Below are 12822 nucleotides of genomic sequence, written 5' to 3'. Positions count from 1 at the left end.
ATTGCGTAGATTGAAAGTGATCATTTTGGTTTCCAGGAAAAGCATTCTTAGTCATTACTTGGTCAAAACTTATCAAAAGCAATTTGAAAGAGAGTGAGAAAGAAGTGTTGAGTTTTGCATAATTTAAATTATGATATTTGATCAAGCATTTTATTTGTTCAAAAACTACTGTTTCAGTTATCCAACTGTTGCATTATTCAGCTTTCACCTTCAGAACCAGCAATAAATGGCACACTACAGTGTTCACCTGTACCAGTAAAGCACAATATGATCAATAAAGCTATTGAACGAATCAGCTATTTGGAACCAAGGTAACTTCAGGTTTCTATGTTCTTATATTAGAATGTCTTTTTGGAATTAAAAATGTAAATCTGTATGCATTTCCATTTGAACTATTAGCTGTTCAACCATCATACTTTTTCATTTTTATATCGACTCCTATCATGACTTCCTATTAAACACATCACTCTGTACAATCTGTCCACAGGAAAACATATTCTGCACACTCTGTTTTTGCACAAAGCTTCAAAACCATTTTGAAATTTTAAAAAATTATCTCTTCCCTCAGTAACTGAAGTGTTCAAAACGTGTTTAAACGTATCATGAAACACCTTAACTCATTTGCCTCTGAAATTGTGCATTTCCCAGAGTGCATCAGATCAGTCCTATAAGCTGCATTGAGAATTTTTTCTTAATTCCATGAGTGTGATGTAAACTGTGGATGTATGTGTATATAAAATAACTTCTAATGTTAGTTTTATTTTAGATTAGATTGCCTAAAGTGTGGAAACAGGTCCTTCAGCCCAACAAGTCCACACTGACCCTCCGAAGACCCATTTCCTTCTGACTAATGCACCTAACACTATGGGCAATTTAACATGGCCAATTCTCCCGACCTGCACATTTTTGGGCTGTGGGAGGAAACTGGAGCACCCAGAGGAAACCCACACAGACACAGGAGAATATGCAAACTCCACACAGTTGCCTGAAGCTGGAATCAAACCTGGGTTCCTGGCGCTGTGAGGCAGCAGTGCTAACCACTGAGCCACTTGGATTTCTGGTTTGAGTTAGCAACCTTTTTTTTCTGTATCTGAAGTTAATAATTAACTTGCAAGTATTTCTGTAACTCCCTCAATGATTTCTTGAAAACATTTTTGAAGTCTGGCTATAGAGTGAATGGATTTTGTGTACTAATGGACTTTAATTTATTTTTGATTGTGTGTGACCCAGCCTGGTAAATTATGGGGCCTCAAGTTTGTTAGAGAAGTCTATGGTCTATAAGGTACAGTCTTTAAACTCAAGGTAAATGCCCACAGCTGAGACAGCGAAACTTTTTGGGCTACTTCTGACTTCTACATCGTGTGATTAGTGAAGAGGTGAGAAAACATAAAATGTGCTTTCAACAGAGGATAGATAATCTCGTGGGTCCTTCTCACTCTGAAGAGAGGTGCTATCTAGAGATGAATGGCTGGAGCAGTGTTCCAGTTGCAAGGCTATCACTGGTATCAAATGCTTTGATGATTTATGACTTTTTTTTTCTCTCAAAACATGGTAATCTCTTCACCAAATTCTAGATTTCCAGCAATCAGCCCATATGGCACACTTGTTTTACAGATTTAATAATAACTTTAACCTTTTCAGTTTAATACTTAATCTTACATAGAGCAGCAGCTTGCAGGTTTGTGTCCATTAGGTTTGTTTAACCAGAGCAGAGTGACAATGCGTTAATCATCTTACAGGCTTGGAATCCAAGAACATTAGTAGTTAAAATTGAGTTAAACTTTAGTTAGTGCAAATAAACTTCATACCAGTTCTTAAACATTAATCGGATTAGTTGAACATCACATTACAGATTCAGCATGTCGCACAGTACTCATCATCCTCTGACCCCTCCACTCTTCTTCAGGAGCATGTTTCTTTATCTCAGTTATTGTTATTTATGTACATCACTTCCTTATTCACCAACTGTCATACCATTCACCGGGGAAATGGAGGAAGGAAGGGATCACTTCCATGGCTCATTGAGACTGCTTCAGCGTTCAGTAAATCATGGCTAATCCGATTGTTCCATTAACTCCCCTCTTGGGACTGCTTTCTTTAACCATTGATTCCCTTTTAAATCAAAATTCTGTTTGAGTCAGCCTTGAAGCTATTCAGTGATTCAGATTGCACTGCTTTCTGTGAAGGAGAATACCAAAGACTGACAACCCTCTGAGAGAAAACACTCATCCTCCTCCCTGTCTTAAGTGGGAAACTGTGCCTCCCCATTCAAGTTACTCCCAGAAAAAGCAAACGTGTAGCATCTACACTGTCAACCTCCTCAGAGCCTGCATGCTAATTTTAAGATCTTTGTATGATTATATCCAAGAACATCAACATCTACAACCTTTCGCATCCTATTTTAAAAAATGGCTTTTCTATTCTTGTTAACCATACTTCCTCATAATACACTTCATCTGCCACCTTATTACTCATTCATTTAACCTGCCGATGTCTCTTTGCAGCCTCCTCACAGCTTATATTTCCATCATGATTTGGAGATGCCGGTGTTGGACTGGGTTGTACAAAGTTAAAAATCACGCAACACCAGATTACAGTCCAACAATTTAATTGGAAGCACTAGCTTTCAGAGCGCTGCTCCTTCATCAGGTGGTTGTGAAGTACACAATTGTAAGGCACAGAATTTATAGCAAAAGTTTACAGTTGATGTGAAACTAACGTGGTAATTCTAACAGATGAGAGACTTAAACAATCAGGTTATTTTTCAATGTATAATGTCAGTTGCATCACACTGTAAACTTTTGCTATAAATTCTGTGTCATACAATTGTGTACTTCACAACCACCTGATGAAGGTGCAGCGCTCCGAAAGCGAGTGCTTCCAAATAAACCAGTTGGGCTATAACCTGGTGTTGTGTGATTTTTAATTTTATATCCCTGTCAAACTTGTATCATCAGCAAATTTATACACAATGTTCTCAGTCTCTTTGCCTAAGACAATAACATAGATTTTAAATAGCTAGATCGATCCTTCACTAATCGCAGCCTAACATCTCTGCTTCCTGCCCATTACCCAGTCCTCCATTGATGCTTAAATATTATCACTAACTCCATAAGTCTTTGTGTATGGTAATTTACATGCAAGTATCTAGTTAAAACTTTTTTGTAATAGATTACAGCACATTCCAAACAACATACATCAGGCTATGTAACCTGTAGTTAGTTGCCTGTCTTTTCCCTCCCTCCTTGAATAGCACTTTTATATTTGTTAACTTCCAATCCACTGGAACCATTCATGAACAGAAGGAGTTTTGGAAAATCCAAATCATAACATCCAGAATATATGCAGCTACATTTTTAAAGTATTGTACAAAAGGACAAAACCATTAGGACCTGTGGGTTTGTTTGTTCTCGGTCCCTTGAGTTTCTCCAATACTATTTTGTGATGGTGTTAATTGCCTTTGTATACCTTAGTCATATTAGTCTTCTGATTATCTTCTGTTTTAAGTATGTAATTTGAGCTTTGTACAGTGAAAATCAAGTTGACAAGTTCTCTTCTCACAACATTTCGGACATCATCTCAATAAGAGTGTTCACATGTTTCAATGCCAGTTTTGTTGATGGTTTTAGTATTGTGTTATCATTCCAATCACATCATACATGCGTAGGAGGTCTAATATTCCTTTGCCTGGAATTGCTAATGATTAATTTTTACAAGGTGAGGGTACTGGCTCAACACCCATCTTTGTCTTGCCCTGATGATTTGTCATGTTTCTGCTGTACAGAACCAACATTGACTTGAATAGTTTGGGACAATAGGGTGTGGATGGGAAAGGTACCTATTAACATTTGTTGCCACTATGGGTGACATATATGTTTGAGATTTTTTTTAAAAACTTCATCTGGTCCCATAGGCAAACTTTTGAAGCAAGTTGTGCAGTAGATTTGCATTTTTCAGAAGGTTTTGGATGGAGATTAAGTGTAAAATGACATTTTGGGATACAGTGATTGCAGATTGTGTTCTACTTGGCATTTTTGCTTTTTAGTTTATTTTACTTACCACCTTCTGTTTTACAGTCAACAAAAGAAACTTCTAAAGCTGTTGGAGAAAATTGAAGTGCCTTCTAATGATAGGTCAAATAGCAGCACCATGAAAGCAAGTAAAACAGTGACTACTGAGGTGAGCAAGCTTCAAGTTTTACCCATTGAAATGTATCATTTATTAATGTGCAATCACACTGGGAGGCAGTGGTTTAATGGAAATGTAGTAAGCCAGAACCCTGAGCTAATGTTCTGAAATCATGGGTTCAAAGCCCACCGTGGCAGATTGTGAAATTTGAATTCAATAAAAACTTGAAAAGAAAAGTTAACCTAAAGGCACCTATGTCAGTAATAAGTTAGGATCTGTGTTAATAATGCTGGAATGCATTGTTTAACACAATTGTTTACTGTAGTGAGCAATTTGATTTAGTGGATGCACAGCAATCCTTACTGCGAAAAACATTTGTGAGCACCTCCACATCTTAAAATATTTTGCCGGCATCTCAATACCCAGATTTTTAATTCATCCTGCCCACACTGGAATGCTCCACACCCCAGATTGTCAGTAGAGTAGTAAGGCATGTAGGAAAATCTCAAATAGAATTCAAATCAGAGAAATGTGAATTAATGTTTTTGGGAAGGACAGCTGAGGCAAAACATTTTAACGTGTAAAAGGACAACAAAGTTTTGGAATACATGTTTACAGATCCCTAAACGCAACCGGCCAGGTTGACAAAGTGCCCACTAAGACATCAGATATTTCCCTCATTACAGAAGGTATTGAAGTCAAGAGCAGGGGAGAGAGTTCAAAGAGTTGTACCAGGATTTTGCCAGGAATGGAAGATTTGGGTTATAAGGAAAGTCTAGATAGGCTGGGACTTTTTTCACTGGAGTGTAGGAGGTTGACAGATGACCTTATAGAGGTTTATAAAATAAATAAGGGTACAGATAAGGTGAATGGCAGGTGTCTTTTCCCTAAGATGGGGGATTTCAATACTGAGGGAGAGGTTTTTAAGGTGAGAGCAGAAAGATGTTTAAAAAAGGGATTTTTTTTAATGCAGAGTGATTCATGTGTGGAATGCAGTGCCAAAGGAAATGGTCCATACAGGTACAGTGACACAAGTACATGAATAGGAAAGATTTGGAGGGATATGAGCCAGGAGCAGGCAGGTGGGACTAATTTATTTGGGATTATGTTTGACATGGACTGGTGGATTAAAGCTTCTCTGATGCTGCCTGACCTGCTGTGCTTTTCCAGCAGCGCACCCTTGGCTGTGTGACTCTATGACTCATTATATAAAACCCAATTTAACCCAGTTCTGGACATCGCATTACAAGAATGATTAGATTAGATTAGATTAGATTAGATTAGATTAGATTAGATTAGATTAGATTACAATGTGGAAACAGGCCCTTCGGCCCAACAGGTCCACACCGACCCGCCGAAGCGCAACCCACCCAGACGCATTCCCCTACATTTACCCCTTCACCTAACACTACAGGCAATTTAGCATGGCCACTTCACCTAACCTGCACATTTTTGGAATGTGGGAGGAAACCGGAGCACCCGGAGGAAACCCACACAGACACGGGGAGAATGTGCAAACTCCACATAGACAGTTGCCTGAGGCGGGAATTGAACCCAGGTCTCTGGCACTGTGAGGCAGTGCCGCCCACTGATGTGATTGCACTAGAGAAGGTGCAGAGATATTTTGCCATGAATCTCTGTGGAATGACAAGTTGGAGTGTTTTCTTTCGAGGGGCAAGACTGACAGGCAATTTAGCTAACGTATATAAAATTATAGGCCTATTTCTGTTAGCAGAGAGGTGACATAGATTTAAAGTGTTGCTAGAAGAATTAGAGAGGAGATTAGAAATGCTTTCTCCCAAAGGATGCTGGGTCTAGAAGTTACTGCCTGGATAGGGTGGTGGTAGCAGAAATTTTCATTTAAAAATTATTTGCATATTCACTTGAAGTGGTATAACCTTCAGGGAACAGACTAAGATCTGGATGGTAGGTTTGGGGTGGATAGTTCTTCATCAATCAACATGAGCATTCTGCTGAAGAACAGCCTTTTGTGCTGTAAGATTTCCTGTGCTTAGGAAGTTACACTAATTCTGTATCACTGATGTACAGCTACTATTCATATCAGATTCAGTCAGTACGGTGGTTTCAAAACTTTACATTGCAAAGTATTAGAAAACAGAGTTGGGGCAAGTAGCTGTTTTCATGAACAAAATAGTGTTTTCGTAAGGTTCAGTATTGGGGTTTGCTACTGCCTTGATGTATATTAACATCTTAATACAGAAGATAATTTCAAAATTTGCAAGAGAAATGGAAGTTGGAAATAGAAGACCACAAGGAGTAGGAATAGAAGTTAGCCATTCTGCCCATTGCATATCCTCTGTCATTCATTGGGATCATGGTGGATCTGTTAATTCTGCTCTGTCTGAAAAAATAACCTTTAGCTTCTGATTGCCTGCTATTTCAACACACCACCATGTCCCTTGGCCAATCTCGCTGTTTCGGAGTTACTGCAGTGCTCCAGCGAAGCTCAGTGCAAGCTGGAATGATAGCATTTCATCTTCCGCTTGGGGGCTCTTCAGCCTTCAGTACTCAATATCAAGTTTGATAATTTTAGGGCTTCGCCCATATCCTTACCTCAAACCCCACACCCAAGGACTTGTTATCACATGGGCTGCTGCCACAAACAACCTGTTGCCAGCCACCAATAGCAGTTATGGTCCCCATTAGCAGCTATTCATTCTCTCAGGCTGACCTTTACAATACCTTTGCCCAATTGGTTTTCTCTCTCTGTGGGCTTCATCTCCACCTATTGTTCATTCTTGCCCTATTCCCCCAACCCAACCCTTTAGCATATATACCTGTCTTTTTCCAGCTACAGTCAGTTCTGAAGAAGGGTCACTGGACCCAAAATGTTAATTCTACTTTCTGTCCACCGATGCTGCTGGACCTGCTGAGTTTTTCCAACAATATTTGTTTTTGTTTCTGATTTCCAGCATCCATAGTAAGTTTCTTATTTTTGCTAATTCCAACTTCACTTTTCTGCCTTTTTCACATGACCCTTCATTTCCTTGAGGATTTAAAATGAATCTGTCTGCCTCAGCCTTGAATGTGCTTGATGTCCCAGTCTCAACAGCCTTCTGTGGTAAGGAAATCCACAGATTCACTACCCTCTGAAAGAAGGAATTCTCTTCAACTCAAATCGGCAATCCCTTATTCTGATTTAGCACCTGTGAGACTTCCCTTTAATATGAGGTCGATATATTTTGAAGTCGACAGGAACTCTGAGGATACATTGCAGGATCTTTCAGATCAACAACTACAGCAACAGCAACAGAACGCCAACACTAACTGTCTTCTACACAGCCACCTGCAGGTGGAGAGAACAGAGGAGGTGGCACCAGGTTACACTTCAAGGAAATAGAAACCCTCTGCACAAGGCTGTGTGGGAAAAGGGTCAATTTCATCAAGTAACTGTACCTCAAGAGGCTGACACTGAGGTGTTTGCAGACTTCTGCAGTCTCTTTAAAGAAAACCACCATCCAGAGCAATATGTAAGCAACAATGACCGCTGCTTTCAAGGTAACCACAACACTCCATTTGGTTGTGTTTGTCTTTCCAGGGCTCAGTTACTGTCAGGTAGGGTATTGTAATCTACAACAGATACTTCATAAGCCAGGTTACCAATGCCTTTTTATAATGGCTTCCAACTATGTTCACTTTGAGGTGGATGATGCTAAGCAACCCCAGAGGACAGTGTTCTACTGTGTTTCCTCAGATCCAGAAAGTTACAGGCACACTCATGTAGCAAGGAAGTTGCCATCAAAGTAGCCAGGTTTCTGTTTTGTCAATGGGAGAAATTCCACTCTGTTAATGTGCAGCTGGTATGTGACCACGTGCATCAAACATCCAGGGAGCTGCCATCACTTGCTCATCTTTTGGCTGCTTCGTGTTCCTGAGGTCGTCTCTTAGCCATATAGCTTCAATTTTCATTCCCGGAGGATAAGGAATTCCCAATCTAGACCTGGCTGGTGACCATAGTGAAGCACCTGACTACAGAGGCACCAGGGAGGTAAAACCAGAACTATCTTAATATCAGGACGTCAACGAAGCAAGCCATTGATATGGGCTAGACTTGCGGGGTGCAGGAATCTCTGATAAATGGCAGGACACAGTATTCATAACTCTGTCAGTGTAAGGCCAAAGGTCATGAAGTATAGGCAAGATGAGGAGATTCTCCTAATGCCATCATCCCTCCCTCTATCTTTCCCCTTGGGATCCATCTGCATTTACCAGGTAACTGAGAACGAGAGACAATTGATTTATTGCATGTAAGTGTGGCCTTCAGACCCAAGACTTCAATCAATGGTGTGTAGCCAGGGCAGCCAGGCCATTAATCAGGACCAGTATGCACTCAGCATGCCATGCCTGACCATCTGTGAGGTTGGCCATTTTCTCAAAGCAGATGGCCACCAACCCAATAGGCTAGGAATTATGACATTGCACTTTTTCTAGAGATGTGTACTGTCTTTGGAAATGTTGACAGATGACCACACATTCAGTGTTGCTGCTTCACATGTTGATGCATGATTTGTAAGGCTCAATATCTTTGCCTGGCTGAACAGAGCATAGAATCTCCTGCACCACTCTGACAAGGCACTCTATGCTGCTGCCCCTGGCTTCTGTCCCTGCAGGTAGCAACACCTTTAGCTGCCAAGTGACTTTCTACAGATTATTAACTGTTATGAGGAGTGTCCATCCCTCTTACCATCACTGGAGAGAAATTTATTTCAAGGTAGAATTTCTCATTTTGTAGGCAACTTCCCTTTTTACTTAGATGACAAGCTCAGATGGCCAGGTGACCTTGCAAAAAGCCAAGTCTTGTTCCATGTCAGGTATTGACATTCTAGAAAATACTCCTTGCTCCATCTGTGACTCTTGATTTTTGCTCTGGTCAGTGTCTTGCCTAATTTATGTACTCGCAAGCCATTATCAGGCGATCATTGTTATCTCCCAGTGAGAGTCTTTACATGTCTGAGTCTGTCTCTTTGTTATCTACTTTAAGCTTGCAGTCGTATAGTCAGGTCATAAAGTCATAGAGTCCTACAGCACAAAGACAAGCCCTTTGGCACGAACTGGTCCATGCCGACCAAAGTGTCTGTCCCTATTTCCCTATACTTGGCCCATATCCTTCTAATCCTTTCCTATCCATGTATTTGTCCAAATGCCTTTTAAATGTTGTTGATATACCTGCCTCAACCACTTCTGCTGGCAGCTCATTCCATATGCGTACCACCCACTGTGTGAAAACGTTATCCCTCAGGTTCCCTTTTATTCTTTCTTTTCTAACCTTAAACTGTTGCCCTCTAGCCCTCGATTCACCGACCTTGGGAAAAACACTGAGTGCATTTACCCTATCGATGCTTCCCATGGTCTTATACACTTCTATAAGATCCCCCCTCAGTGTCCTATGCTGTAAAGAAAGAGGTCCTAGTTTGTCCAAAGTTAAAAATCACACACCAGGTTATAGTTCGACAGGTTTATTTGAAAGCACTAGCTTTCAGAGGACTGTTCCTTCATCAGATGTTTGTGGAGTACAAGGTCATAAGACACAGAATTTATAGCAAAAGTTTACAGTGTGATCACCTCAGCAATGACCCCTAAGGTACTCCACTAGTCACAGGGCCTCCAGTCTGACAAACACTCTTCCACTATTACTCTCTGCTTCCTACCATCAAGCCATCAAGTGATTTGTCACTGCTATTATTTTAGCTTCTTGTGTCCAATTCCAATTAAAGTAACATTATTTCAAAAACAGTAGCCATTAAAACAGTGCATTACCTAAAAACTGTCAGATCATAACTGCACAATCGTGACAGGCAGTCAGAGGGTGCTGTGCGGGAGAACACTAGGGAGGTGAGAGAGTGATGGCAGGCAGCTGAGAATTGAAGAATATTCATTTTGTCAGATCTCCTTGAGATCATTGATCTTTTCTGGCACTGAATCTGGTTCCTGGACATTGCAATCTGGCTACTGACAGGCTCAGCAAATTAAAGCGAGGTAGTTTTGTGAAACTGACAGACCTCCTCTTACCATCCTCACTGCTTGAACCAACAGCTATGGCGAAGAGTCTGAGAACTGAGCTAAGGTCTCCTATTCCCTATCTTGCATTCATGCTTCCCCCCCACCCCCTGCTTCCCACTGTTGTTCTCTGACTGGCGTTGCTATTTGAATTACCACCATGGTCCCTTTAAGAAATCCTTAATTGCTGTGTTGGATGTATAACACCGCCCCCAGCCTCCTCAATTGGCCTGGGAACTCAGAAGCAGATGGTATTTAGTTTGCCCTGTAAAAGATCCAAGATTGGGCTTGCAAATCAGCGAATCTTGTTCCTGCCCCAGGTGCAAAGATAGGAAAATTCAACCTACATGTTCTCAATCATTTGGAGAAAAGAAATGTTCAGGCATCTGATTAATTATTACATGTTGTGGAACTACAGCTTTGAACAAAAGTAAATTTAGGTAATTTCATGAATTAATTTAATTTTCCTTGGCTGTCTGATGAGTAGAAGTATATTTTGATGTTTTTTTAAATTAGTAGGTTGTTTCCGATTATGAATAATTGAAGCATTCCGAGTCTTATCGTCGAGAGAATATTTCTTGAGATAGGATTTCGTAGACGCTCCCCTCAATCGTGAACTAGAAACAGGACTTTGAATTATGTAGATATTGTTCTTTGCCAGGAAATACCCGACTAAATCAGAATCTCATTGAAAAATGTAATTTGTAACTTATTGCCTGAAAGTGGTTTTTAGAGAGACTTTAAAGCTATTTGTGATGTTTACTCTGAAACCCAAATACTTTGGAGGAATTTCTTTATTGCTGCACACAGAACTTACTGCTCCATTCAATAACACTCCGACTCTCCTCCAGGTTAGCCCTTCTTTAAAAATTACTTTGTGAAGCAGTTGGGAGTTGACTCCAGATATCCTGGCCTGGAGATGGGAGTTATTACCCCTTATCCCTTAGTATTTGTTTAAATCAGCTGTTTGGATGTGTTATGATACACTGCCCTAGCAAGTAGGACTTGAATCTGGATCTTCTGACACTACCACCACTCCAGAAAACCCCCCTTGCGTAAATGCTAATAATTATTTTAATCAACCGATTTGGACACACAATGACACATATCTGGACAGGTGGGACTTTACCTCTAATCCTCTGGTCCAGAAGGAAAAATACTACCACTGCACAACCAAACTCTTCAGAACTCTCTTTTCTTAATCAATCTGTTCAGATATGTTATGACACACCTTTGGTGGAACCTTGGAGGGCACCTTTTCCAAAGACAGGGACATTATAACTGTGTGACTTAGTTATTTTAATCAACCTAGAATCCAGGCCTCCTCGTCCACAAATTGGGAAGCTATCACTGCATCACAAGAGCGCTTGTTTTCTTAAGTGGAGAAAGTTTGTGAGTGATAGAAGGTTGGGATAGCGGACTAACTGGACATATTATGACACATCTCCAAGGTAAGTGGGACTTGAAGCCAGACCTTCTGGCCAGAGGTAGTGTCATTACCAGTGCATCACAGTAGCCCTTCTTGTGCACCATAGTTTAAAAAAAGTCTTCTGACCAACCTATTTAGAGATGTTATAACAGACTTCTAGGTTTATGTAGCTGATGTACCTGACTACTTCACGTGCAGGAAGTGTGTCCGGCTGCAGTTTTTGTTAGACCGCATCACAGCTCTGGAGCTGTGATGGACTCACTTTGGAGCATACACGATGCTGAGGGGGTTGTGGATAGCATGTTCAGCAAATTGGTCACACCGCAGATTCTGATTTTTGAGGGAGAAAGGCAATGTGTGACCAAAAGGCAGAGAAAGAGCAGGAGAGCCGTGGAGATGTCCCCTATGGTCATCTCCCTCTAAAACAGGTATACAGTTTTGGATACTGTTGGGGGAGGTGGCTCACCAGGGGAAGGCAGCAGTAGCCAGGTTCATGGCACTCTGGTTGGCTCTGCTGCACAGAAGGACAGAAAAAGAGTGGAAGGGCTATAGTGATAGGGGATTCAATTGTAAGGGGAGTAGATAGGCAGATCTGTGGTCAAAAGCAAGACTCTTGAATGGTTTGTTGCCTCCCAGGTACACAGGTCAGGGTTGTCTCAAATTGGCTGCAGAACATATTGAAGAGGGAGGGTGAACAGCCAGCTGTTATGATGCATATAGGCACCGATGATATAGGTAAAAAAACGGGCTGAGGTCCTACAAGCAGAACTTAGGGAGTTAGGAACCACGTTAAAAAGTAGGACCTCAGTGGTGGTAATCTCAGGATTGCTACCAGTGCCACGTGGTGGACAGAGTAGAAATGAAAGAGTAGGTAGGATGAATGCGTGGCTTGAGAGATGGTGCAGGAGGGAGGGGTTCAGATTTTTGCGACATTGGGACCAAGTCTGGGGGAGGTGGGACTATTACAAATTGGAAAGTCTACACCTGGGAGGGACTGGAACCAATGTCCTTGAGGGTGCTTTTGCTAATGCTGTTGGGAAGGGTTTAAACTCTGGATGTAGGTATGCTCGTTAAGCTGAAAGGCTCATTTCCAGAGTTTCGTCACCTTACTCATTAACATCTTCAGTGGGCCTCAGGTGAAGCACTGCTGACAATTCCTGCTTTCTATTTATATGTTTGGGTTTCTTTGGGTTGGTGATGTCATTTCCTGTGGTGAAGTCACTTCCTGTTCTTTTTCTCAGGGGATG

The 12822-nt window shown here is 41.1% G+C and overlaps 1 protein-coding gene across 5 annotated transcripts in view; it reads left to right on the top strand.

Moving 5' to 3' along the window:
• LOC122560502 (katanin-interacting protein) overlaps window positions 1-12822 on the top strand; it is a 137591-nt gene that overhangs the window by 55809 nt on the left and 68960 nt on the right. For 4 of the 5 annotated variants that reach the window (XM_043711165.1, XM_043711169.1, XM_043711164.1 and 1 more), the window contains 2 exons: window positions 178-311; window positions 4077-4179. In XM_043711165.1, the coding sequence (XP_043567100.1) occupies window positions 178-311; window positions 4077-4179 (237 nt within the window). The remainder of the gene's footprint in view (window positions 1-177; window positions 312-4076; window positions 4180-12822) is intronic. The other variant, XM_043711166.1, reaches the window with a different exon arrangement.

The sequence above is a fragment of the Chiloscyllium plagiosum genome, chromosome 21, assembly GCF_004010195.1.
Source record: "Chiloscyllium plagiosum isolate BGI_BamShark_2017 chromosome 21, ASM401019v2, whole genome shotgun sequence".
Lineage (NCBI taxonomy): Eukaryota > Metazoa > Chordata > Chondrichthyes > Orectolobiformes > Hemiscylliidae > Chiloscyllium > Chiloscyllium plagiosum.
Note: the sequence above shows the minus strand (reverse complement) of the source record. Positions and strands in the feature narration are given on the sequence as shown.